The sequence below is a fragment of the Dermacentor andersoni genome, chromosome 3, assembly GCF_023375885.2.
Source record: "Dermacentor andersoni chromosome 3, qqDerAnde1_hic_scaffold, whole genome shotgun sequence".
NCBI classification, from domain to species: domain Eukaryota; kingdom Metazoa; phylum Arthropoda; class Arachnida; order Ixodida; family Ixodidae; genus Dermacentor; species Dermacentor andersoni.
The window spans coordinates 208,135,860-208,161,459 of NC_092816.1; the positions used below are offsets into that span (position 1 = coordinate 208,135,860).

A 25,600-nucleotide genomic window follows, 5' to 3' on the forward strand; every position below is an offset into this window, starting at 1 on the left:
ATTATGTGGTTCCGGAACACGGCCGTACAGGCGACGCTGCTTGAGAAGAAAGAGCTCCACTTCGAAACAGCTTGAGAGTTGGCAGAAGCAGCGGAACTCGTCTAAACAGAATTGAAGAGCTTGCGACCATCCGATGTAACTCCTCAAATGGATAGAGTCGTCCACTCTGTCATCAAGAAAGGCCACCCACAAGGAAACCCTAAAGAAAAGAAACCGCAAAGCTTTTTTTCTGGCGGATATTGCTACCGACGAGGAGATAAGCACGAAAGAACCAAATGCAAATATCTAAAGGTACGGTGTCACTGGTGAAAGAATGTAGGGTATTTAACAAAGGTAAATGGCAAAGTGGTATTTAGCAGGAAGACAAATGACAAAGTGGTTAATGCACTTTTAGCACAGAGCGAGCCGAACCACAAGCGGCTTTTTAAAGTCGAGAGAAACAAGCGAATCCAGCTGCCCTGCCCTATCTGGTAGAAATGAAAATCTCCAGCCACCGTGTTATCAAGGATATGGACGCGGGTGAAGCCGTATTTATTATCAACGAGCAAATCTACGCTAGACTGCCACGAAAGCAAGATGGAAAGCGCCTTCTCGAACTAAATAGACCCGCGTCCATATCCTTGCTAACACGGTGGCCAGAGATTTTAATTTCTACCAGATAGGGCAGCTGGATTTGCTGGCTTCTCTCGACTTTATAAAGCTGTTAGTGGTTCGGCCCGCTCTGTGCTAAAAGTGCATTAACCACTCTGTTCAGCCTGTCCGTTTGTAGCTGGGTGGTATGCAGCAGTGTTACCTACATGATGCCTTTGTGACTGTATAAATTCTTTATTTCTACCGACACGAATGCGGTTACGTTGTTTGACTTTGTGCTGCAGTCCAAACGTCGCAAACGATAAACGCAGGTTTTGACGACACCTGCCGATGTTGTTTTATTCGTATGGCGAACTTCAGTGCATTCACTGTAGGCGCCCACTACCACCTGAAATGTGGACCTGTCAATTGGGCCTGCGAAATTGAAGTGCAATTTGCGCGAAGTTATGCTCGGTCTGTCCCAGTCCGGAACTGGGGCTCGTGGCGGAGTGCGTTGATTAACCTGGCCTGCTGTACACTCTGCCGCAAGTGTATTGATATCCTTGTCTATTCCTCGCCTCCACATGTAGCTGTGGGCGCACTTCTTCATTGCAACAATGCCTGTGTTCGGCGTGGATGAGAGCAGAGGCTTGTGGGCGAAATGGGCCTGTAACGACAACTCGTAACTCTAGCGAGATGCAGCCACAATGACAGCTCAACTCCGTAGCTCTCTTGCGAAAAGTTTGGAGGACGATTAAGCTCCGCCTTTAAGAGATGAACGCGATAGCATTCAAAGACTCCTGACTGATTCTCACGCTTCCCGCCAAATGCAGCTTATCTAACCTTAATGTTTAGCGGAAAACAATAGCAGGGATGCACGAAGGCGAGCTTTCGCATAGGAACGCGGCCTCTTGCGTGGGCCGCGGGTCTGCGGAGGCGAGCGCCATCTGTGTGGTGTTGTTGCAAAGAACCGAGCGGGGCGTGCCGCTTTACGGATGGTAGAAAGGCTGGAAAAGTGGTTTGTCTTTGTGTAACCACGTAACAGAATTATGTTATCTCGTACACTTAAATTATCATCCGACGCTATCATGTCTCTTGGTTGTGTGTAAGTTGTACTTCTCAATTTTTAGAACACGTGTTACTGTGAGAAATTTCATTAGTTCAGTAACGCCCTTGAGCTACGCGGAATGCGTGCCTGGTTTGGTATGCGTGGTTCGTAATAATTTTTCACTGACAAGACGGTCGGCGCGGGACACCGACACCAGATTCTTTGCGACACGGCGCCCTTATCGCTATCACGTTAAAAGCGTTGAAGCTGTCTTCTTGCAGTTTTCGAGCGCTGGTTTTCCTGTAGAACTTTGTACAGCTTGGACAATGTCGGGTCATCTTATGTGGCCGTTGCCAACACGCAGCCAACTTGAAGCGAGTCCTCAATGGCTTCGTTGAGGGTTAGGCGGCTCAGCGCGTCGGTACTTCTTGGGTCTACGACTTTGTGTACCGCACAGGAAACAAGCACCGAAACTAAGGAAGCCTGCGTTATCCGCGCCTTCCTTGCCCACGCAAGCTCCGGCTTGCGTTCTCACTGCGCCTTGGTAAAGCAAAATCAAAACTTCGAGCATCTCAACGCGCTTGCTTGCCCGCGAGGAGCTGGATACTTGAAGAACCGCTCAGCAGCCTTCAAGTGGACATTCATTCTTTCGCATTTACAAGTAATAGGAAGTGCTTAAGTGTCTTCAAATTTTTTTATGATGGATTACGGCAGCCATATAGAATCTGTTTAAATATTCACTAAGATATGCACTCATGTTTCCTGCACTACCTGACTCCATAGTGCCTCAATAACTGTTGGTATATATACTGAATTTGACATTTTTTGTTGATCTATTAGGGCACCGTAGAGTTGCACTCTGAATATTCCTCAATTACATGATTGAAGACACGGATGGGATCCATTACTAATACCGCTTCCAGAATTCAGTCTATTATCTGGTTTAACGGAAGTCGAGCATTGCCCTGACTCAAGAGCAGATTACCTTGGTGACTATTTTACAAACTACCAAGACTAAGGTAATGTGCCCATAGTTCTTGAATTTCTTAGGTTTTGTCTTTAAGGGCTTTTATAATTTTTACGCACTCCCATGCCTGCGGTACACAGGAATTCACCCGCGCACTAACACGATATTCCACTCGAATACTTACCAGTTCGAAAAACGTCTAAATAAATAAATAAATAAATAAATAAATAAATAAATAAATAAATAAATAAATAAATTGTAGTGGGGAATATGGTATGTATCGTTATGCACACTGCCATCGCTGCGGCGCGAGACCCGAGGTCGAGCTGCTGATACCAAGAGCTAGCACTGGTCATACAGAGGTACTTGCAATCCCTCGGACGAGCTTCAATAAATCCACTTTTCATTTGGTGGAAGTGCGGGGTAACTTCCAAAACAGTAACTCCGAGGCCGAACGGCTACCTACTGCGGCGATAAAGCCTGACAAAACCACTCAGGCAGGTACACCACAGCCTCCAGATGTCATCGTTTCTGGTGTGGTGTGCCAGCGTGATCCTGACAGCTGTAGTGACACCGATGATCATCACGTGAAGGATTAGTTCTCATCGTAGGAACGGGTGAGCCAACACAACAAGTGGGACGATGCCATCCAGTTGCACAACGCGCTGTTTCTCTTAACCGGCATCGCGAACCTCTGGTTCGGAAACCACGAACACGATTTCACAACAAGGAGTGCATTCAAGACGTGTTTCGCAGAAGTGTTCGGGCGGCCCGCTGTGTGCAAACTGCGCGCTGAAGACCGCTTGCGTAGGCGTGCGCAACATCACGGAGAAACTTTCACAAGTTACATCGACGATGCCATTGACACGTGTAGGCGCGTGAAATTTTCAATGGCAGAAGAGGACAAGATAAAAGGCATTATGATAGGCATCGATGAGGACACCTTTGAAATGTTAGCTAAGGATGCCCGTAGAGTAGCCAAAGTTGTCAATTTGTGCCTAAGTTCTGACGAGCTACGGAAACAACGCATCTTAGCTCGGCGCCCACCACCCACGGAAAATTCTAGCACATTGGTTATTGGCGACAACCAAACAACTCTGCTGACGCAGATAAAAGGATTTGTGCGTGAGAAGGTCGCATGACAGCTCTCCATTTTGCAAACAACGGAGAAGCCTTCTAACAATTTGGCTCCAATGATCCGACAGATGATTGAAGACCAAGTGAGCGAAGCTCTTTTATCACTGTGTTGGCTGCCTCCCTTGGCCGCACCTGTGACGTATGCTGAACACGTTGTAAGGGCACCTCGCCTGCTGGGGTTTTTTCCTCTGCCAGCAGCTCCTCGCCCGCCGGTGCTCTATCCTCCGCCTTCGCCTCGCCAGCCGGCGGCTTCCTTCTTCAGCGCACAGCAGCAGGGAACAAATCCTTGGCGCACTGCTGACGACCATCTAATATCCGACACCTGTTGTTCCCCGGGACATGTAGCACGCTTGTGCCGCCGACGCTTCCAGGCCTTCATGGGCACCACACGAGCCCCCAGCTAAGGCTTCGGACCATTGCGTAGGCCACAACAGCCGCCACCGAAAGTCTACGCTGCTGATGACACAGCAGCTTCCCATTCACAGCCCTATGATACTCATCGCTCGTCTTCCCCGCGTCGCCGCTCACTCTCACCCAGGCGTCGTAAACACAGCTCGAGTACCACTGAGGCGGATAACTTATTTCCGCAGTTCCTGAGGCATGAACTGCGTAATCATCGGAATATCAAAGTCCTCGCTTTTCACCCGCCAACGTTATTGGAGAGCCCGTTGATGGCATCAAATATATTGTGCTCGTCACTACAGGTGCTGCTGTATCTGTTATTAGTGAAAAGCTTGGTCGTTCATTACGGAAAGTGACCATGACGCCTTCGGTGCTATCGCTTAGAACAGCTAGTGCACAAGAAGTTCAGCTAGGCGCTATGTGCACTGTCAGGATGCTGATTAGAGACATTATGTATTCGTAAAATTTTTTTGTGTTAACTTGTCGCTCAGACGATGTAATTCTCGGCTGGGATTTTCTTTCGTGCCATCATGCCATCACTGACTGTGCGTGTGCTGAGGTTTAGTTCTCCGTTCTGTGCGACTTCCCATCTCACAACTTTCAAGTCCATGATCTTGGAAGAATCTGTTTAGCTTCAGATACTGACCTTCCTTTTCACAGTGCTGTATTTGTTCCTCTTTCACGCGCATCGCTTGCCGACGCGACGGCGACGTTTACACCAGCTGCCGCCTTCAGTCGCCGCCAGCCTATATTATTGCCTTTCTCCCTCTTTATGGTTCACCAAAGTGCTGCAGAAATACTGGCTTCTAACCGAGTTTCGTACACTTTGGCTTTGCACGGTGGCGAGATTATTGGCACCATCCAGATTGTGGGCGCTACCGTTATTGTGCATTTTCCTGTTGCCAACGATGTGGCTACTGCTGACGTAACAGCAATTACGCCCCATAGGCCATCTGAATGGACACCGCCGGATGTTTTTTATCGCTCTGTTGCCAATAGCCTCGATCTGACACATCGTGAGCGGCTACTTAGTCTTTTAAATTATTTTCATGCATCTTTTGATTGAACCAAACGCCATTAGGCTGCACAAGTACCGTTTCACACCACATTTATATGGGACATCAGGCACCATTGCGCCAGCGTCCGTACCGCGTGTCATCAACCGAGCGTCATATCATCACAGAGCAAGTTGAGGACATGCTTGAACGTGATGTTATCAAACCATCCCGCAGTCCTTGGTCGTCTGCCGTAGTACTAGTTAAGAAAAGAGGTGGCTCGATTTGTGTCTGTGTGAACTATCGTCGCCTCAACAATATTACACGTAAAGATGTCTACACTCCACCGCGCATAGGTGACGCCCTGGATTGTCTACATGGGGACGAATTCTTTTCCATCTTTGGAGTTGCCATCTGGCTATTGGCAAGTGCCGATAGATGAGTCTGATCGCTCGAAGACAGCTTTCGTTACGCCTGACAGCCCGCACGAATTTACGGCAATGCCATTCGGCCTATCTAATGCACGCGCAACATTAGAAAGGACGATGGACAATATTTTACAAGGCCTCAAATGAAAGACATGTTTGTGTAATTTAGACGACGTGGTAGTTTCCTCCAGTAATTTTACCACAAACCTCTCTTGTCTACGCAACGGGCTTACTTGCCTTGCCACCGCCGGCCTTCAACTTGAAAAAAGTGCCGCTTTGGAGCCCGCCAGCTGACAATGCTTGGCCACATCGTTTCCAAAGACGGCGTCCTTCCCGACCCTGACAAGCTTCGCGCTCTCGCAGAATTTCTGCAGCCGACTACGGTGAAAGAGCTCCGAACTATTGTCGGTCTCTGCTCTTATTTTCGTCACTTGGTGCCCAATTTTGCCTGCGTCATCGCAGCCCTGACGAAGTTCCTGGCTGGCCCTGGTGATCTTCACGATTGTACTCGGGAATGTGACCGAGCTTTCACCACTTTGCGTAGTCTGCTTTCCTCAATGCCCGTTCACGTTACTAGGACCCGAGTGCTCCGACCGAAGTTCATATGGACGCCAGCGGCATTGGTGTTGTAGAAATCCTTGCGCAACGTAAGCCTGGCTTCCCGGAATATGTGGTTGCCTATGCGAACTGTGCCCTCAGAGAGGCAGAAACCAACTATTCTATCGCAGAAAAAGAGTGCTTGGCTATAGTTTAGGCTTTAAGCATATTTCTCCTTTACTTGTATGGCCATACCTTCAATGTTGTGACAGATAACCACGCACTATGCTGGCTTGCGGCACTGATAGACCCGTCGGGTTGTCTTGGACGATGGCGTCTTCGACTCCAAGAATTTGACATTTGTGTGACCTATCGCTCGGAACGTCCACATTCTGGCGCAGATGCGCTCCCCCGAACGCCCATGCGATCTGACGAACCGCCATCCTCATCCATGGAGTGCCCGGTTGCGACGCTTACGGTTGCTGACATGCCGTCTGAACAGAGGAAAGATCCGGGGATTGCATCTCTCACTCACGTTCTCATCAGTTCTTCAACGGCTACATGCCCTCGACCCCTTCGTCGCCAAGCCACCTATTTTGGGCCATGGGACGCCATCTTGTATCGCCGAAACAATCAGCCGGAAGGCAGCAAATGGCTTCTGGTAATCCTTAGGAATATGCGTTCCGACAGGTGCGCATATTTCCAGGCAGACCCACGACAAGCTCATGCTGGCGTCCTGAAGACGTATGAGCGGCTCCACCGGTGGTACTACTGGCGCGTCATGTATTCTTATGTCCGCATATAGGTTCAGCCTTGTGCAGCCTGCCAGCGACGCAAGATATCCCCTGATACGACAGGCTCCTGCAACCTTTATAGTGTCCTGCGCGTCCTTTGGCCGGGTTGGCATGGACCTTTATGGGCCTCTTCCATGCACTGACAAGAATGCCGAAACTGCTGCACTTGCTTCAGCTGCTGCTCGCGACGTCACCGCGTTCATCTTACGGCATTTCATCTTAAGGCACGGAGCACCGCGAAAACTTCTCAGCGATCGAGACCGTGTCTTCTTGTCCGAAGCTATCAATTAGCTACTCTCCGCGTGCCACACTATTCACCACACCACTACGGCGCATCGCCCACACACTAATGGCCTAATGGAACGGTTCAACCACACTCTTGGTGATATGCTTACAATGTATGTTGCGTCTGTTCATTCCAATTGGGACGAAGTTCTCCCTTTTGTGACGTACGCGTGTAATACGGCCATTAAGGCTACCACAGGCTTCTCACCATTTTTCTTCGTTATGGACGTGAACCACACTCTATCCTTGACCCCGTACTACCGTATCACACAGACGCCTCTGAATTTCCGCCTCTTTCCGAAGTTGCTCGCCATGCTGAAGAGTGCCGTCAACTGGCTCGCTCATTCATGTCGGATAGCCCAGGCATCCAAAAAGATCACCGCGACAACAATAAGCCTATACAGTCCTTCTCCGTGGGTCCTCACGTCTGACTTCGGCTGCCCTTCCAATCTCCATGCCTTAGCCCAAAGCTCGCTCCGAAATATCAGTGTCCGTACCGGATCCTGGAGTCTGCATTGCCTATGAACTCTGTGATAGAACCGGTGACGCCACCTTCGGACAAGTGCCGCCGTGGCCGCGAAGTGGTTCACGTCAGGCGCCTGAAGCCGTACCACGACCCCCTCATCGTGTCATCACCTTAGGTCGCCAGGATGGCTTATCTTCGCCTCGGGGGCAAATGTCATCGGGAATATGCGTCTAGCGCTCTGCGCACTGCCATCGCTTCGGCACGAGACCCGAACTCAAGCTGCTGATGTCAAGAGCTAAGACTGGTCATACAGAGCTACTTGCGATTCCTCGCACGAGCTTCAATAAATACCACTTACAAAATAAATAAATAAACAACGTAACCACTGAGAGAGCTGGGAGTACGCGCTCATCTGGCTTATCTAGATGTAAGAACGAGTTGTGAGTGATACGGGAAAGTTTATTCTCTCGCTAAAAATTATATAGCTGTGTTATATTTTTTTGTGGAGAAAACAGTAATCCCGAGGAACACTTACGCATGTCCTATTTCGTGAGCGGCGATTTGCACTCCAGAAAACATTCCAGGCTGGTCTTCTCCCACGACACCTTTCCACTTAGTGCAGATTTTCCCTGGATAAGCCATACCTGTGAGAAGATTAGATGTTATAAAAAATATGCTCACAAAATAGCAAATGTTAAGGCCAATCCAAAGGCCGGTAGCTGTTAGAGTCAATTTTTATTTTGGTAATGCTGCTATCATTAAGGTCTACAGAAAACAACAGAAGAAGAATATCAGCGCATTCAAAGATATTCACGAGATCGAGCGATATTAACAAGCAGTTGTCGAATAAAAATCAGGTATTTGACTTTCACTTGGTCGTAACTGCACACGAGGCACAATTGCCATTAAAGCTTTGCTTCATGAATGATTGTTCTCCTGGTAATGTAAGGAATGGGAAGGTTAGGCTATCTGTAAATGAAGAAATACTTATAGCGACCTCAGATGGGAAACAATTTCCACAACTGCAATGGTCTATTCGCTACACTTAGTGATGCAAAATGTCCGGAAATTTTGAAGCCATAGGAAAAATAACATGCAAACAAGCTTTTCCTGAAATTTAGAAAACACGGGGAAAATATCCTTACCTATCTTAGCATACGAAAGCAAAAATAGCAGACGATGGGTTGCATGCACAGACGTGTTTATATGACACTGCATGACAAAAAAGTCACTTTTCTTATTTTCACGGAAATTCTTCGTAACTTACCGAACTCTCATCATCATCGGCCGGGCCATTGAAGCTGTGTGCTTTAATGCGAGCTAGGTGCATCCTCGCTTCTTTCATTAAGGACGCGAGGTTGGTGAATTTTTTCGCTCACCTTGAGAACGATACTTTTTAAGATTATGGTTGGCATGTGTTCGCCAAGTGGTCACTCAGATAACCCACAATGGCTAAATAATAGGTGACACAAGTGGGCACCCTTAGACGTACGGAACGGGGGGGAAAGAAGCGCTCATAACTATATAGATGTTCTTGTAGGACTCAATTGACACCACTTACCAATGGCAAACTATTATTTCAAATTTTTTAAACGTATTGTGTGAGAAAACTGTTTTTGAATAATTGAAGAAATGAAGATCAAAATTTTACTCGAAATTTCTTCTTGAAATCGCAGTGCCGTCACATCAGTGCGACGACGGGAATTTAGTTTTTTCCTGTGTTTGGACTGTTTTGGCACCAGGTAAACTATCACGACTTCCTACGTTGCGACTTTGTTTCTTTCTAAATTCAGCGTAGCCCTTTGTTAAGGAAATATGCGGATCCCACACAGTGTGGAATTCGATGTAAGCGAAGCTTTTTGTGCTATTTCCCTTGAATGGCGAAAATTAGCGGTTATGTCGGCGGCGAATGCGTAAGTTCTTAAGCGTTTAGTACAGTACAAAAGTTGGAGTTGGAGTTGGAGTTTATTTCACCACAGTGTTTCAACGTTTACATATACATACATGAGGCAAAGATACAGTGTGCGGTGTGGAATGCGGGAAAAAAAGCTGCGACATAAACGCAGCTTGACTGGCTCCACATCCCAGCAATACAAGGCAGAAAAGTGACAGCATTAGTAGTCATGAAAACAAGTAAATAGGCACATAAATACATAGTGAAATTGGTACAACAAGGAATATAATTATACAAAAGCGAAAAATGGAGAAAGATTTGCACTCCTCGAGAAGACAAAAAATTAAAAATCGTAAAAATGCGGCATCTCATGCCGCATTTTTCGCACCAAGAAAACAAAACAAGAAATACATCATGTCAGTAAAAAAGAATGGACATATCCTGTCGCGAAAGAAGGCGTAATCGCTCTAATGAAAAACTGAACTTGTTTAGTACGTGGGGGAGTGATTGTTTCAGCATTTGGACACCATAGTTAGTTCGGCATCGAGGAACCTTCCAATAATCGCTCTCTCTAGCAGGTCAAGACGAGGTGCTGCGCTCTAAGCATGCTATGGAGGTAAGATTATAATTTCCTTTGTTAAATTCAGTTTTCAAGGACACTAATAAACAATATTCATACATGTTATCAAATCTTAATACTTTGAATTTGTTGAATAAAGACGAGGTATGTTCATTATATTCGGCATTTGCTATACAACGTAATGCATTTTTTTGAAGCGTGAATAATTTTTGCTTAGATTGAAGGGTGCCAGTGCCCCACACCAAAAGACCATAGCGTAGCTGTGAACAAAAAAACGTGTTATAGATAGTTAACATCTGAGTAGTCGGCAGAAATGACTGACATCTCCTAAGCATGCCTAGTGCCTTACTTAGCTTTTTTCTTACCATTTCACTATGGGAATCCCATAACATATGCTCGTGAAAAATTATTCCCAATGCTTTAGCTGTCGAAGAAAAATCAATCGCGGAATCATTCAGGTATAGCTTTGAAGTAGCCGTCTACGTTGTTCCCTTCGATCGAAACAGAACAGCTTTGGTTTTTAAGCAATTGATTTGTAGGGAGTTTACGGTCGACCATGCATACAAGTCACCTAGTGTCGCATTTGCTGCAGAAATAATGTCATTTACGTCCATACCTGTGAAAAACAGTGTCATCTGCATATATGACATATTGGATTGTCTGGTTTATGTTTATAATGTCGCTGATATAAGTAATGAAAAGTAGCCCCAATATACTACCTTGAGGTACACCTTGAGCAACTTTTTGCAAGGAAGATTTATCTGTATTTATGCTTACCCACTGTAGCCTATTGATCAAATAACTGGCAAGTGGTGCGCTGATGTCAAACGTTGCCTTGCGTGCACCACTGCAGTTTGTCTGCGTGGTCATCAGAATACACAGGGAGATGTGTTTGCTTGAGGCGTTATTGCGCGTCATTCTTCATAATTTTGTTACATTTGAGAATTATCACTGCCTTATATGCCGTATCGCATCGTGGCCGAAGTGTTAAACTTCATTTGAATTATGGGGCTTTACCTAACTCAATTGATTATTATCTTTAAGAAATAAAATTGTAGTGTTCTACGTGTGAAAACCATGATCTAATAATGAGGCACGCCGTTGTGAGGGACTCAGGAAATTTGGACCATCTGGGGTTCTTCAAGGTGCACCTAAATTTAAGTGCACGGGTGTTTTCGCATTTCACCCCCATCAAAATGCGGCTGCCGTGGCCGGGATTCGATCCTGCGACCTCCGTGCTTAGCAGTACAATACTAGAGCCACTAAGCAACCACGGCGGGTGAATAATATAATTCTTTGTATACAATGCCTACATACATTCGCGGTCTGCACCACGTTTTGCTGCGTAGCGAATACGCACCTGTTTCGCACGACACTTTTTTCGGGCCTGGGTGTCTGCGACGCTGATTGCACGCTTCGGAGACATTTTTTCTTACGCTTGTTTACACGCTCCTTCTGCATATGTGGCCCGCACGCTGTTGAGACGCCACGTCCAAGCATTCTCTTCAGGCTATGGACGATTGTAATGTTGACGCTATCACAACCCAGCACGCGACCTCAACAGCCCAGCATCTGCATCTTTTTTGTGACATAGTAAAGTGAGCATTGCACATGCTATGGGCACAAACTGTCAAAGACTCCCGCGGCGGTGCCGGCCGGGATGCATCTTTACAATTACTAGTAGGTATAGCGAGACGGGGCGTTTCTCGCGGCGCTCGACGTTTCTGCGCAGGCGTGAGTATCAGCGGGTGCGAGAGAGAAAACCTGAGGGCCTTTGCTCCTTGAATATGTGACTCTGCCTAGGCACTACGGAGGAGATTTCATAGCGTGTGCTGCATGCGTTTGTCCCCTAGACATGGTGGTATTGCGGAGTGCGGTCGAGTTTGTTTACGCTCCGCTGGTGGCTGCCCGCGCAGGCAATGGGCATGGACGCCGCATTTACTGATCGCTGTGTCTGAAGGGGCAAGGTTCTGACCGGTGTTGTATAATTCGTAGGTCACTTTTCTCGTCGCGACGATAGATTTGATTTTTTACAAGCACTGTACATGTAACCGGCAAACGGAGGCCTCAGGAGAGTTCCGGAGGTTATAATAAAGCAGGCGGCGCAGGATCTCCGGGGCACCCAAGGGGTAGTGGGGGGGGGGGGGAATCAATTAGCTGGAACTAGGGCGGCCCGTGGGTTGGGGCCGTGGAGGCCGAAGCCTGCCAGGGTGTGTTCAGGCCTCTGCGGGCCCCAACCCACGGACCAGCCCGGGTTCTAGCTTTGCTGTCCCCGTTGGCGCTTTGGTGTCCTGGCGGCGCCGTCAATAATACGAAAAAAGGACGCGTTGTTTCAAATAATAAAAAAACAAACATGATTGAATAAATATTGTTACGTCCAGCCGCCAACTTCCGACGCTAAGTTCAGCACTACCGCGCCCTGCGACTTCTGACGGCACGCTTAGGGACAAACGCATACAGCACGAGCTAAGAAACTTCTCCGTAGTACCTAGGCAGAGTCTGTGCGAAGGCTTAGTCTGTGCGACGGCCTAGCCTTCGCACAGTCCGTGGTTTTCCCCGGTCGTTCTGGTCAAGAAAAAAGACGGAACGCTTCGTTTCTGTGTTGATTATCGACGCTTCAACGATGTTACCGAGAATGATGTGTACCCACTACCACGTATCGATGACTCTTTAGGCGAGTCGCGGCGAGCTAAGTATTTTTGGTTTCTCGATCTAAAGAGCGGTTGCTGCCAGGGGCGTAGCCAGGGGGGGGGGGAGGGGGGCTTATGGGGCTTCAGCCCTCCCCGAAATTTTTTCGTGCTGTCCATGCACCGCCGACAAAAGCAACCCCCGGCGCCGGAAATCATTCTGGATTTTGTCTAGAGCGTCTTTTTCACGCTAGAAGAGCCATTTCACCGCGAAAATTGCGAACTCAGGCTGAATTTTGCGGCAACGCCCATGCACAGTCACATAGCGCAAGCAGCCCCATCCGAGCACAAAGTTTCAAGGGTGTTTTCATGGCGAACGGGCTCGCCGCGGCATATCGCGGAGGCCGCGGAATCTGCACTCTATCATGGAATTTATGGAGCGCGTGGATATCAGTTCTGAAACTTTATGGGTATAAAGTTCTCATAAACATCTGATGTGAAAGGTACATTGACATTTCCAAACGTGTGCTTTAGATTTTCAATTGCGGAACTTTGTAAGTTTAATGCTCCCATAAATATTTGACGCCAAAGGTGCATTGACTTTTTCAAAGTCGCACATCGGGCCATACAACGAGACAAGCCAAATCAACACGCTATCAGACAAGTTGACAAAGCCCGTAGCGAGGCCCGATGAGACGAAGCGTTGTGGTGGTTCATTCGTGCCGTCATGTCACAAAAAAATATTTTTTTTTTCACCTGCGCCAAAGCATCCAGTGAAGACACTAAAGCCAGCCAAGGCAACTACGTTCTTATTTAGTTTTTTCTACTTTGACTTTTAATCGCGAAGACACATTGAGCCTCTTCATTTTATTTTTTGTTCTCGCTCCCCTACCCGCGCGCTGCCAGAGCCAGCCAGAGCGCACGCGTTTTTCTCGTGTTGCGTGCGCGTTCGGTTTTCTCTGGCCGAGTGTATTTTCGCCTGGCAGAGCTTTGGACGCTTTATAGCTAGCAGACGAGAAAACGAAACAATGGTCGCTAGCCGCCATCACTGTGGGGACTCGACGGATTGCACCGCGTTCTCCTTGAGCGCAACCTCTCCAGAAAGTCTTGTCTCGCCGGTGTAGGATGCCGAGCAGTATGCGCCTGGTTCTTGGTGGACCAAGCGTCTCGTATTTTCTTCAATATTCCTTTAATAGCCATATCAGTTGCCCAAAGTAGGCATTCTATTGTGACCAACATACTTTGCGTTTTTTTTTTCATTACGGTGCCCCCGCACCACAAAACGAAAAAAGAAGCGTTGTTGCGGTGCAGCGAATTGTCGTATGGTGAAAGTGCTATTTTGTTATTTCTTTTGCGGAAATTAATGGGCCATGGGAAGCTTAAGTTGCCGGATACTCTTATTATATTATTGCGATAGCAATTATATGGACACTCTAGGCGCATTCCTGCCGTCGCCGTCGCCATCATGTTCCGCATAAAGTCTAAGTGCGATAACATCGTAACCCCGCGCCGCAAGCTGTATGTGCGAGTGAAAGCGTGTGGGGGGTGGGGGGAAATGGGTGAGCCGACGATAGTGGCTCAGTCTTGCGGGCGCAAGGGAGAAAAGAGGAGCAAGCGCGCCGCCTTCCGTCGCGCGCGATACATCGGGGGGAGTGGATGGAATGGGGGCAGGATCTAGGATTGTGTGAATCTGTGATTGCGCAACATGTTTATTTGCCTTATTTGACGCATTATATACCGTGACGTTTTCTTAGATACGTAGATTTATTGGAGACTTACTTATACGTATGTTTAAATATCTTGTTGCGAGGTTTTGTGTATACGTGCAGTGAACTTCGTTTCCAGGGGCACTTTTTGCCCTTTATCAAGCTGTATCTTCGAATTTGTATATTCCATTGCTTCTTCGCATTTCTAATGTACCAGGGCGAGTCAAATGAAAGTGAGCCTACCCACCCTGCGCAATTATGGTTCTGTTCATTATCTGCAAGGCCTGCGCATAGCCCACAGGCATCTCTCATTTACAAAAGTGACACGCAGGTGTGAGGATAAATGTTCTTTAATGATCTCATACACTGGGTTGAACATGGTTGCGTGCCGTTGAGTAGTTGAGCAGCGTGGTGCCGTCAGGTTTTGACAGCTGAAGGTGTTTCCCAAAAAGAAATCAGTCACCGTATGGCTGCCGTGTACATGGAACATTGCATTTCGTTGGCCACTGTGAAGCGTTGGAACAAACGGTTCAAAGAAGGGCGTGAAATTTGTAAAGACGACCCCAGACCGGGCCAAAGCCATCGTGCAATCACCCCTAACAAAATTGCAAAAGTTGATGAGCTGATGAGACAAGAAGGGAGGATAAGCATCGATGAACTGGCAGAGCGTGTGAACATCAGTCACGGTTTGGTTCACGCCATAATTCATGAACATCTCGGTTATCGGTTCTTATGTGCGCAATGGATGCACAAGATTTTGAACCACCGCCAGAATACGGAGAAGATCAGTGCTGTGTTTACTCATCTGATCCAGTATCACAATAAAGGTGACGATTTCTGGTCTGCAATTGTGATCGGAGACGAACCATCATGCCACTACTAAGAGCCTGAAACACGACAGCAAAGCTTACAATGGAAACATTCAAATTCACTTTCCCCAAAGAAAGCAAAAGCCGTCATTTCCACCAGTAAGGTGTTGTTGACTTTTATTTTTCGATTGTCGGGGGCCATTACTGATAGTATTTGCTAAATCTTGAGAGACTATCAATTGTTTCCGATATTGTGAAACGCCGAATCGGCGGCGTGTCGCAATCAAGAACAAACTACGTGGAAAATTGACGAATGGGGTCATCTTGTTCCACGACAATGCCCGTTCCCACGTCGCTGATGTGGTTAATACAAAACTGGCAAAGTTCAAGCGGGAAACGCTGCAACATCCGCCACACAGCTCAGACCTGTCGCCTTGCGACTTCCACATTTTGGGGCAACCGAAAAAACAGCTCAAGGGAACCAGATTCGTCTCGGACGATGTCGTGAAAGTCAGTTGCAGACGTTTTGAAGGAGCGACCCAAGGAGCTTTATGAGACGGGAATTGCGCGACTCTTTAGTCATCGGGACAAATGTCTAAATGCTCATGGGGGCTACTTTTAATTAAAGTACCCCGTTTGTTATATATTCGCATTAGCTCACTTTCATTTGACTCGCCCTCGTATATTCTGCAGAACTCATGCTTTTTATACGTGGTCTCTGTTGCGACTATAATTTCGGTGCAATTACTCACGATACACGACCGGTGACAGCTGCTGCTGCGTAATGCACTGGAACAAATGGAAGCGTCATTGAGATTTTTCACTGGCTGTTGCATATGTACAGGAATGTAAACAAGGATCTTGAATGACAAAGTGTCATTAACATATTTGTCCTCAACTTGTTCATTTCATGGCCTTTACATTTTCCATATCAGCGGCATGCACTGCTTTGCTGGCTTCGAACTGATGTAGTTCTAAAGTTCGTGTGATATTATCTTTACTTATTAAATAGACAAAATACATGGAAGCATTGACATCAGTTATGTTGGGCACAATTTTTGGCACATACGAGTATATTCTTTTATGAAAAAATATATATTTTACTTGTATTGACAGTGCGTAGCGTTCAACAATTCGTTTGCAGCATCTTTGGCAATGGCAATGCAGTTATTATTCGTGTATTTGATCCCTAGGCAAATTGTTTAAGAGAAAGCTTTAGCTCGGGCCCAACTCCGACGTGGCCTATTCAGATACATGTAAAAAGCAGAAACGGTTGTCTGAGATAACTCCTAAATCGCTTTTAATGAAATTTGTTGCATTTGAGAGAGTATGTTAAATTCTAGTGTCTGTTGGAAGCGGAATTTTGATTTAGGGCCTGAACTCTGTTTAAAATGTTTAGAAAAATTCGAAAGTGCGAAAAAAATAGAAGCACGAAGTTTAAATAATAATAGCTATGCATCAAGAACAGATATCGCGTTTCTGTAAACGGCATCCACTACACCATTCAAAGCGGACAAATTCGATATGTAAATGTGTATCTTACGTGAATTGGTTATGTTATGTATACCATACAAAGCGGACAAATTCGATATGTCAATATGTATCTTACGTGAATTGGTTATGTTATGTACAAGGGTTCTGCAAAAGCCATATTTCCATAATACTTAATTTTTTGAGACTCATGTGTAACATATCAATTTTGTCCGCTGTAGATGTACTATTATGTGCAATTCACAGAATTGTGATATCAATTATCATTGCTGATTTACAGAGTTGTATACTTCTCTCGTTTACTGAAAATTTTCGATTTTTGCCACTTTTCAATAAAATATTGACGACCTAAATCGAAAATTCGAAACAAGCAGTCACTAGAACTTAAGTTTTTTTTTTAAATGCAACAAACCTCGTCAAATTCGGAGCAGTGGTTGCCGAGAAAAACGAATTCTCCTCATACATGTATTTAGATAGGAGCATCCTACCTAATGTTTCCTCTTAAGGAGGAGGTCCACCTGCAACGTGAGCCCTCCCCGAACGAAATTTCTGGCTACGCCACTGGTTGCTGCAAATTGAGGTAGATGAACGAGACCGCGAAAAAACTGCTTTCGTCACTCCAGATGGCCTTTAAGAATTCAGAGCACTTCCTATCGGTCTCTGTCTCAGCAACTTTCCAGCGAATGATGGACACCGTTTTCGCTGGTCTGAAGTGGCAAAGCTGCCTCGTCTACCTCGACAACGTGGTTGTTTTTTCGGCGACATTTGACGACAACCTGAAACGACTGCGGCAAGTTCTCGAAGCCATCCGATCGGCTAACCTCACACATAAGCTTCAGAAGTGTCATTTAGTCCACAAGGAGCCGATGTTTCTGGGACACGTGGTCAGCGCGGAAGGCGTGAGCCCCGATCCCGCGAAAACTGCCGCTGTAGCCACGTTTCCAACATAGACCGACAAGAAATATGTGCGACGCTTCCTGGGTCTTTGCGCATACTACCGGCGTTTCATCGAAAATTTTTCGAAGATGGAGGAGCCGCTGACTCGCCTCACGAGGAACGATGTATCGTTCGTCTGGGCCTCAGATCAAGTGACTGCATTCACCGAGCTTCGACAGCGTTTGGTGTCAGCGCCAGTTTTGGCCCACTTTGACGAGGAGGCGGACACGTAAGCTCATACAGGCGCCAGTAACGCAGGTCTTAGTGCGGTGCTTGTACAACGGCAGGAAGGTATTGAAAGAATGATCGCTTACGCAAGTCGCACACTATCGCGTGCAGAGACCAAGTACACCACCACGGAGAAAGAGTGACTTGCCGTCATATGGGCGCTGGCTAAATTTCGACCTTACCTCTACGGCCGCCCATTCAAAGTTGTAACCGATCATCACTCGTTATGCTGGCTTGCAAATCTGCGGGACCCTTCTGGATGACTGGCACGGTGGAGTCTAGGTTTGCAGGAGTGCGATGTGACCATCGTGCACAAGTCAAGCCGCATACACGAAGACGCTGACGCACTCTCACGTGCCCCTATCGACACTACCGACCAAGATATTGAGAACGACGGCGCTTTCATTGGGGCTGTAAGCGTTACTGATTTGTCCACACGGCAGCGAGCAGACGACGCACTGCGGCCTATATTCGAACATCTGGAAGGATGAAACCCATCAATACCCTGGCATATCGCTCGAGGATTGTCGTCTTTTTGTTTACGACATGGCGCCGTGTATAAGAACTCCGCTGCCGCCAACAAGACCTACCTTTTGGTCGTTCCAGCAGACCTCCGTGCCGCACTCTGTCAAGCGAACGCTTGACAGAGTGCGCAAATCCTATTACTGGCCGAAACTTGCCGAGTGTGTTAAGCTGTACGTCCAAGCCTGCCGTGAATGCCAGCGCCGAAAATCGCCAGCTGTGAAGCCTGCGGGATTGCTGAATCCGATTGACCCACCTGGCGAACTTTTCGACCAGGTCGGCATGGATCTTCTGGGCCCGTTTCCACTGTCATCTTCTGGCAACAGTTGGATAATCGTCACCACAGACTATTTAACGTGGTATGCTGAGACCAAGGCGCTGCCTCGAGGCACAGCTTCCGAGGTTCCCCTGTTTTTCATAGAGAGCATCGTCCTACGGCGTGGCGCCCCATCGCTCGTCATCACAGACCGAGGCAAAGCCTTTATGGCACAGCTCAATGAAGACGCTATTAAATTAAGCTGCACGACCCCTCGAAGGACAACTGCCTATCATCCGCAGAAAAGCCGCTTGACCGAACGACTGAACAAAACGATGATTGACATGCTGTCTATGTACGTAGACGTACAGCACAAGACGTGGGACGAGATACTCCCATACGTAACGTTTGCCTATGACACTGCTACGCAAGAAACAACACGCTTGACGCCCTTTTACCTCGTTTACGGCCGTGAAGTGCAGACTATGTTAGAAGCAATGCTGCCGTGCGACAACGTAGATCATCTTGACCTCGCCCAAGATGTCGAATTTTTCGTGCAATACGCGGAAGAAGCCTGTGAACTTGTCCGAGTGCACAAAAAGAAACAACAGAGCATCGATGCGCAACGCTGCAATCTCCGCCATCGACAAGGCGAGTTCCAACCTGGTGATCAAGTTTTGGTCTAGACTCCCGTGCGCCGAAAAGGACTATTCGAGAAGCTTTTCAGTCGCTACTTCGCACCTTACAGAGTGTCGCAGCGAATTAGTGACGTGAATTACGAAGTCCTTCCTGACGGAAGCCAGCCTCCCCGACGTCGACAACCGCAATCTGAAGTTGTGCACGTTGTGCGGTTGAAACCGTACTAAAACCCCTAATATTCGGCGTTTTCAGCCGCTTAGGTTAGTTTTTGTTGTTGATCGCCCTTAGTGCCTTACTATAATGCACACCACAGTGATTTTGACTATAGCCTATGTGTTCGTCCTAGGCCATCTTGGCCGATCTCGGCCTAGGCCAATCTTCCAATCGCCTCTTACTATTCCCTACTGCGGACATGTTTACTTTTCGACATCTCTCGCTGAACCCAAGGGCTTCAAGGAAGCCAGTGGGGCCTAAATCGACCGCTGAGCAGACGTCTTCCCATTCTAATAAAACATGCTCCATAGTTTCCCTAGCTTTACCGCAATAAGCACATGCTTCTTTTTCCTTCTTGTATCTCGCTTTATAGGTGCGTGTTCTAAGGCATCCCGATCTCGCTTCGAAAAGTAATGAGCTTCCCTTTGAGTTATCATAAATTGTTTCTTTCCTGATTTCGTTTTTTTTCCTCTTAAGTAGTTACTCATGGCAGATTTCTTTTCCATTGCCGCCACCTATGAGATTATTTCAGCCTTTCTGACTTTCCGCTTGACGTTCTTTGTTGCTGTGTTGCCCGCCCTACAGGCCGCGTATTTGCTGGGAAGCTTCCTAGTTCTTTTCCTCCACTGTGAATCAATGTTTTTCCTGTACAGATACCTCAACACTCTCTAAGCCCATTTACTTTCTTCCATATTCTTCAGTCGTTCTTCATACTCAATTTTACTTGAAGCTTCCCTCACTTCAAAACTAGCCCAGCCAGTATCAGCCTGCACAGCTTCATTTGTAGTCTTCCGGTGAGCGCCCGATGCGAGGCGTCCCACTGACCTTTGGTTCCCATCGAGTCCTGATTGTACCCCTGATTTAAGGCAAACAACCGGATTTCCAAAAGTAAGTGCTGGAACCATTACACCTTTCCACATACCTCGAAGCACCTCGTACCTATTGTATCACCATAGCGCTCTATGCTTCATTATGGCTGCCATTTCTCTTCCCCTTCACTGTTATTGTCTTTGCCTGTGTTTCCATATATCTATTGCCTTCGTTTGTTCATATACCAGGGTACTTATATTGTGTTACCTGAGGTATTTCCTGGCCCTGTATCGCCACTGTCTGTTCACTGTTTTCATTGAATACCATATCACCTGATTTTCTCACACTAAATTTCAAACCTAAATTGTTTCCTTCCTGTCCACAGATATTATCCAGACGTTGCGAATCCCTTTGACGTAACCTGGCCACCATGTCATCCGAAGGAGAGAGTTCAACCACGGCCCCGTCGTCGCCACCGACGGTCATCCTGGCCCAGCCTTGCGACCCTGGCATGTTTTCCGGGATCGACAACGTTTTCGTCGATGACTGGTTGCAGAATTACGAACGGGTCAGCGCACACAACAGGTGGGACAACACGCTTATGCTGGCCAATATAATATTCTCCTTCAAGAAAATGGCACGGGTCTGGTTCGAAACACACGAAGAAGAGATTACGAGTTGGGACCAGTGCAAGCAGAAGCTTAGAGATTTGTTCGGCAAGCCCGTCGGCCGCCAACGTGCTGCGAAGAGGGACCTTGGGACCCGTGTACAGACGTGCACTGAATCTTACGTTGCGTATATTGAGGACGTCCTCGTCCTTTGCCGCAAAGTGGATAACAATATGGCAGAGGCAGACAAGTTCAGCCACGTTTCAAAAGGCATTGCGGACGACGCGTTTAACCTGCTTGTTTAGAAAAACGTAACAACGGTCAAGGAGATCATTAACGAATGTCGCCGCTTTGAAGACGCGAAGTGTCGCTGCATAGTTCAACAGTTTACGCGGCTACCCAATACCGCAGCTTCATCGACGTGCGAAGACATTTGTCCACCGCGTGAGCCCACCTCATGCGAGAACGTCGTATGTATCGTTCGGCGAGAAATTGAAGCAGCGTCTCCTGCCACGCCAGTGACGCAGAGCTTTGACGATTCCAGGCCGCTTGTGTCTCTCATTCAGTCGGTAATTCGCCAAGAACTGGCCAATGTGGGTCTCCCGTCCATCGGCTCCGCTAGCCGTCCTGACTTTGCTTCGTCTGCTGCCTCTGCCCATGTTCACCGGAGCCAATACGGTCCATATCCGGGCTATCGCAACCCGGCCGAATGGCGCACACATGACGATAGACCCATCTGCTTTTACTGTGGACGTGTGGGACACATCTTTCGCCACTGTCGAAGTTCCTGGCCGCTCTCCCACTCTTGACCAAGCTTTACCGCCTACCGCCGCTCCCCACTGAATCCTCGCCCTCCATCACTCTCCACCGAGGTTGGAGACGCTCCTGACAACGCTCGAGCCACCGTGACCAGCCGCTCGCCATCACCACATAGTCACCGCTCGCGTTCGCCCCAGCATCGTCGCTCTCCATCCCCAGCTTACCGACGCCGCTCTCCGACGGGAAACTAACTGGGGCAGCTCCTGGAGGTGACGCTGCTCTAGAACCCCGGCCTGAAATTCCTCTGTTGACCCTGCCTACTAATCGGAACCTTCTGGACGTGGACGTGGATGGTTTGCCCGTTACAGCACTCATCGACACTGGAGCCCAAAATTCCATCATGAGTGCGGAGCTTCGAACGCGCTTGAAGAAAGTACTGACTCCTGCTCCGACTCGACTGCTCCAAGTCGCCGACGGTGGAACTCCGGTTGTGCTTGGAATGTGTACTGCTCGTGTCAGTGTCGCCGGTCGCCACACGTCCGTTTTGTTTAGTGTGCTCGAACGTTGCCCTCACAATGTGATCCTCGGACTCGACTTTCTGGCCGCCCATTCTGCTCTGATTGACTGTTCCGCCGGCGTTGTACAACTTGACCTACCATTACCTGTCCCCGTTGACCTTCCTGCTCAAGCTCCAACTCAGCTTTGTTCCGCGGATTTTATACGCCTGCCATCTCTTGCAGCAACCTGCATCCCTGTCTTAGCCTGCCCACCTGTACCTGACGGACACTACGTCCTTACTCCCGTGGCTTCAGTCCTGCTTTCTCACAATGTCTCCTTCCCACACACCATCGTTTCTGTTGCGGACAATCAGACATGTCTTCCCATCCTAAATTACGGACAGTGCCCACAAGTAGTTCCTCGAGGCATGTCTCTTGCCACATTGTCACCGACGCACGAGTGCCACATTTCCGCTCATCTGTTGCGCCGTCTTCGACCAATGCTCCTTCTGCGGCTTCTACATCAGCCCCAACCGACGACTTTACAAAGATGATTGCACCGGACCTGTCAACCCAACAAGCCGCAGAGCTTCGTTGCCTCCTCGAGTCCTACTCCGACATTTTCGACCTGAACGATCGCTCTTTGTGTCAAACTACGGTCGTGAAGCATCGTATAAATACCGGCGATGCAGCACCTGTTCGCCGACGCCCATACCGGGTGTCGCCTTCTGAGTGACACGTTATCCAGAGTGAGGTTGACAAGATGCTTACCAAAGGGATTATTGAACACTCTTCCAGCCCGTGGGCGTCGCCTGTTGTTCTCGTCAAAAAGAAGGATAACAGCTGGCTTTTCTATGCAAATGAGTCTGCGTTGACTATCGTCACCTAAACACGATCACCAAGAAAGATGTATATCCACTTCCCCGCATTGACGATGCTCTGGATTGTCTCCACGGTGCCACGTATTTTTCATCTATAGACCTTCGCTCTGGATATTGGCAAGTTTCCGTGGATGAAATGGACCGTGAAACGACCGCATTCGTCACACCAGACGGCCTATATCAGTTCCGGGCCGGCACGTACGCGGGATTTTTTTTCGGGGGGGGGGGGGGGGGCAACCCACGGTAACTTTTCTATGCAAATGAGGGAGAGGGTACTTTTACTAGTACAAATGTGAATAATGCCCACCATTCGCCATAAAGACGCATAAACCCGCAAAAGAGAGTAGAAATTACGTGTATCTCACAGGTACGCCTGTGAGAGACACCTCTTCTTTACTTGGCAAACAAAAACCACATCAAATGGACTCGTGCATGAAAGATGCGCAGGAAAAACCTTGCCAAGAACAAGTTAACCAGAAAAAGTGCAAAATAAAGATTTCTAGTAGCGTCCTGTGAATGATCTCTGGAAGAATTATAGTGAAATGTATATTTGCTGAACAACCACAGTTCTTTTGGATCCCTCCTTTACTGCTCTACCAAATGCCAAAACCGACTCATGTTATTTGGGAAGTTGCGTAACGATGCCTGGTCACCAGTCCCGTACAGCCGAGTAGAGCGCCGGACGCTCCTGTTCTAGACGTACTGCGCCCCCAACGGAACGTTACAGAAACACCCCCATTAGCACAGCAGGGAAGTGGCTACGTCAGCGGCTCGAATGATAAATGTAGAAGAGTCATTCAAAACACACGGAATTATTCTGCACTTCCGGCAGCAATTTCTCAACTTCCTTTTTAAATAAAAAGATGTTGATCCATAAATATTTTCATAAACAATTTTCACTTTTCGTCCCTGTTTGGTTGCTGCCTTGGCTTTCTTTCTTAGTAGATCGCTTAATTTCTCATCTCCTTGCGACTCTTGTTTCTTGTTGCCAATTTTTCACGAAAAGTGCTGTACAATTAGGGAAAACAAGAGGAGGTAAGGGGTGACAGTCATATTGCTTATGGGTTGAACGGTTATTCCAGGGTCTGATGATGGACGCTGTTTCACAATATACTATTTTCTACCTTATTTAACCCATATCGCGGACATATGGTTCCAAGGATCTGCCAGCGTAGCGGAGAGCGATTACTCGAGGAAATAATGAATCAAAACGAAAAGTTAAACACAACTGGCGTTTTCTCTGGCAGCAACTCGTTCCATGAGCGTACACACCAGCTCAGTATGAACCGAGTTTCTTTCTTGGTCCCTGGATCAGTCTAGACAAAGAAGGTTGGACTAACGAAGCAACAGCGATGCGCGTGACCATTGAATAAATGGTGACATAAAATTGGGCGTTGGTTAGGCATTATAAATGCCCCCCTCCCCACCCATACGTGGGCCGCTCCCGAAGATAGTGAAACATCGGGCCGACCCTGGGCGCAGGGGAAGCAGACGTTAAGCAATACCCATACGTGGGCCCATCCCGAAGATTCCGAAGCGCGCGTGATAGGTTCCCGAGTCCACAGGCCTACGTGCCATTGATCTTGGACCGCTTTCGCACGATCACCAGGGTCGGCCCACATTATGATTTTTTCTGTTAAAGGACGCCGAAACAAACTACGGAAGTTAGTCATACACTGCTTTCGCTTTAAAAGGCAGCAGAATGTTGACCGCCAAGTAGATTGATTTGTCGGCGCTTTATGAATGTGTGTGAGGAGTGGTGGCGTGGGCGGATGGAGGGGGAGGGTACGTCACTTAATTTCGGGGGGGGGGGGGGGCCCGGGCCCCCCCTTGGGTACGTGCCTGGTTCCGGGTAATGCCTTTTGGCTTGTGCAATGCCCCGGCGACCTTTGAACGGATGATGGACATGCTCTTGCGTGGTTTGAAATGGTCCATCTGTTTGTGCTACTTGGATGACGTCATCGTATTCTCTTCAACTTTTGCGACTCATCTTGAAATACTTTCATCTGTTCTTTCTGTTTTTCGCACCGCTGGCTTGCAGCTCAACTCATCCAAGTGCCACTTCGGTCACCGCCAAATAACCATGCTCGGACACCTCGTCGATTCGCCAGGCATTCGCCCCGACCCCGCTAAAGTTCATGCTGTGCAGAATTTCCCCGTACCAACTTGTGCCAAAGATGTTCGCAGCTTTATTGGCCTTTGCTCACACTTTCGCAGGTTTGTGGAAAATTTCGCCTATGTTGCCCGTCCCCTGACTGACCTCCTGAAGAAAGACGTTCGTTTCTGTTGGGGCTCTGAACAAGCGTCTGCTTTCTCGCAGCTCATCACGCTGCTCACCACACCTCCTGTTCTCGCCCATTTTGACGCCTCCGCTCCGACAGAAATCCGCACTGACGCTAGTGGCTAAAGCATCGGCGCAGTTTTAGCTCAATGCCAATGTGGGCACGACCGCGTCATCACCTACGCCAGCCGCCTCCTCTCTCACGCAGAGCGCAATTACTCGATTACTGAGCGC

The 25,600-nt window shown here is 47.9% G+C and overlaps 1 protein-coding gene across 2 annotated transcripts in view; it reads right to left on the minus strand.

The window, feature by feature from the left end:
• Positions 1-25,600, minus strand: part of LOC129383050 (venom metalloproteinase antarease-like TtrivMP_A) — a 179,515-nt gene that overhangs the window by 40,954 nt on the left and 112,961 nt on the right. For both annotated transcript variants that reach the window (XM_055067257.2, XM_072287024.1), the window contains exon 10: positions 8,165-8,273. In XM_055067257.2, the coding sequence (XP_054923232.2) occupies positions 8,165-8,273 (109 nt within the window). The remainder of the gene's footprint in view (positions 1-8,164; positions 8,274-25,600) is intronic.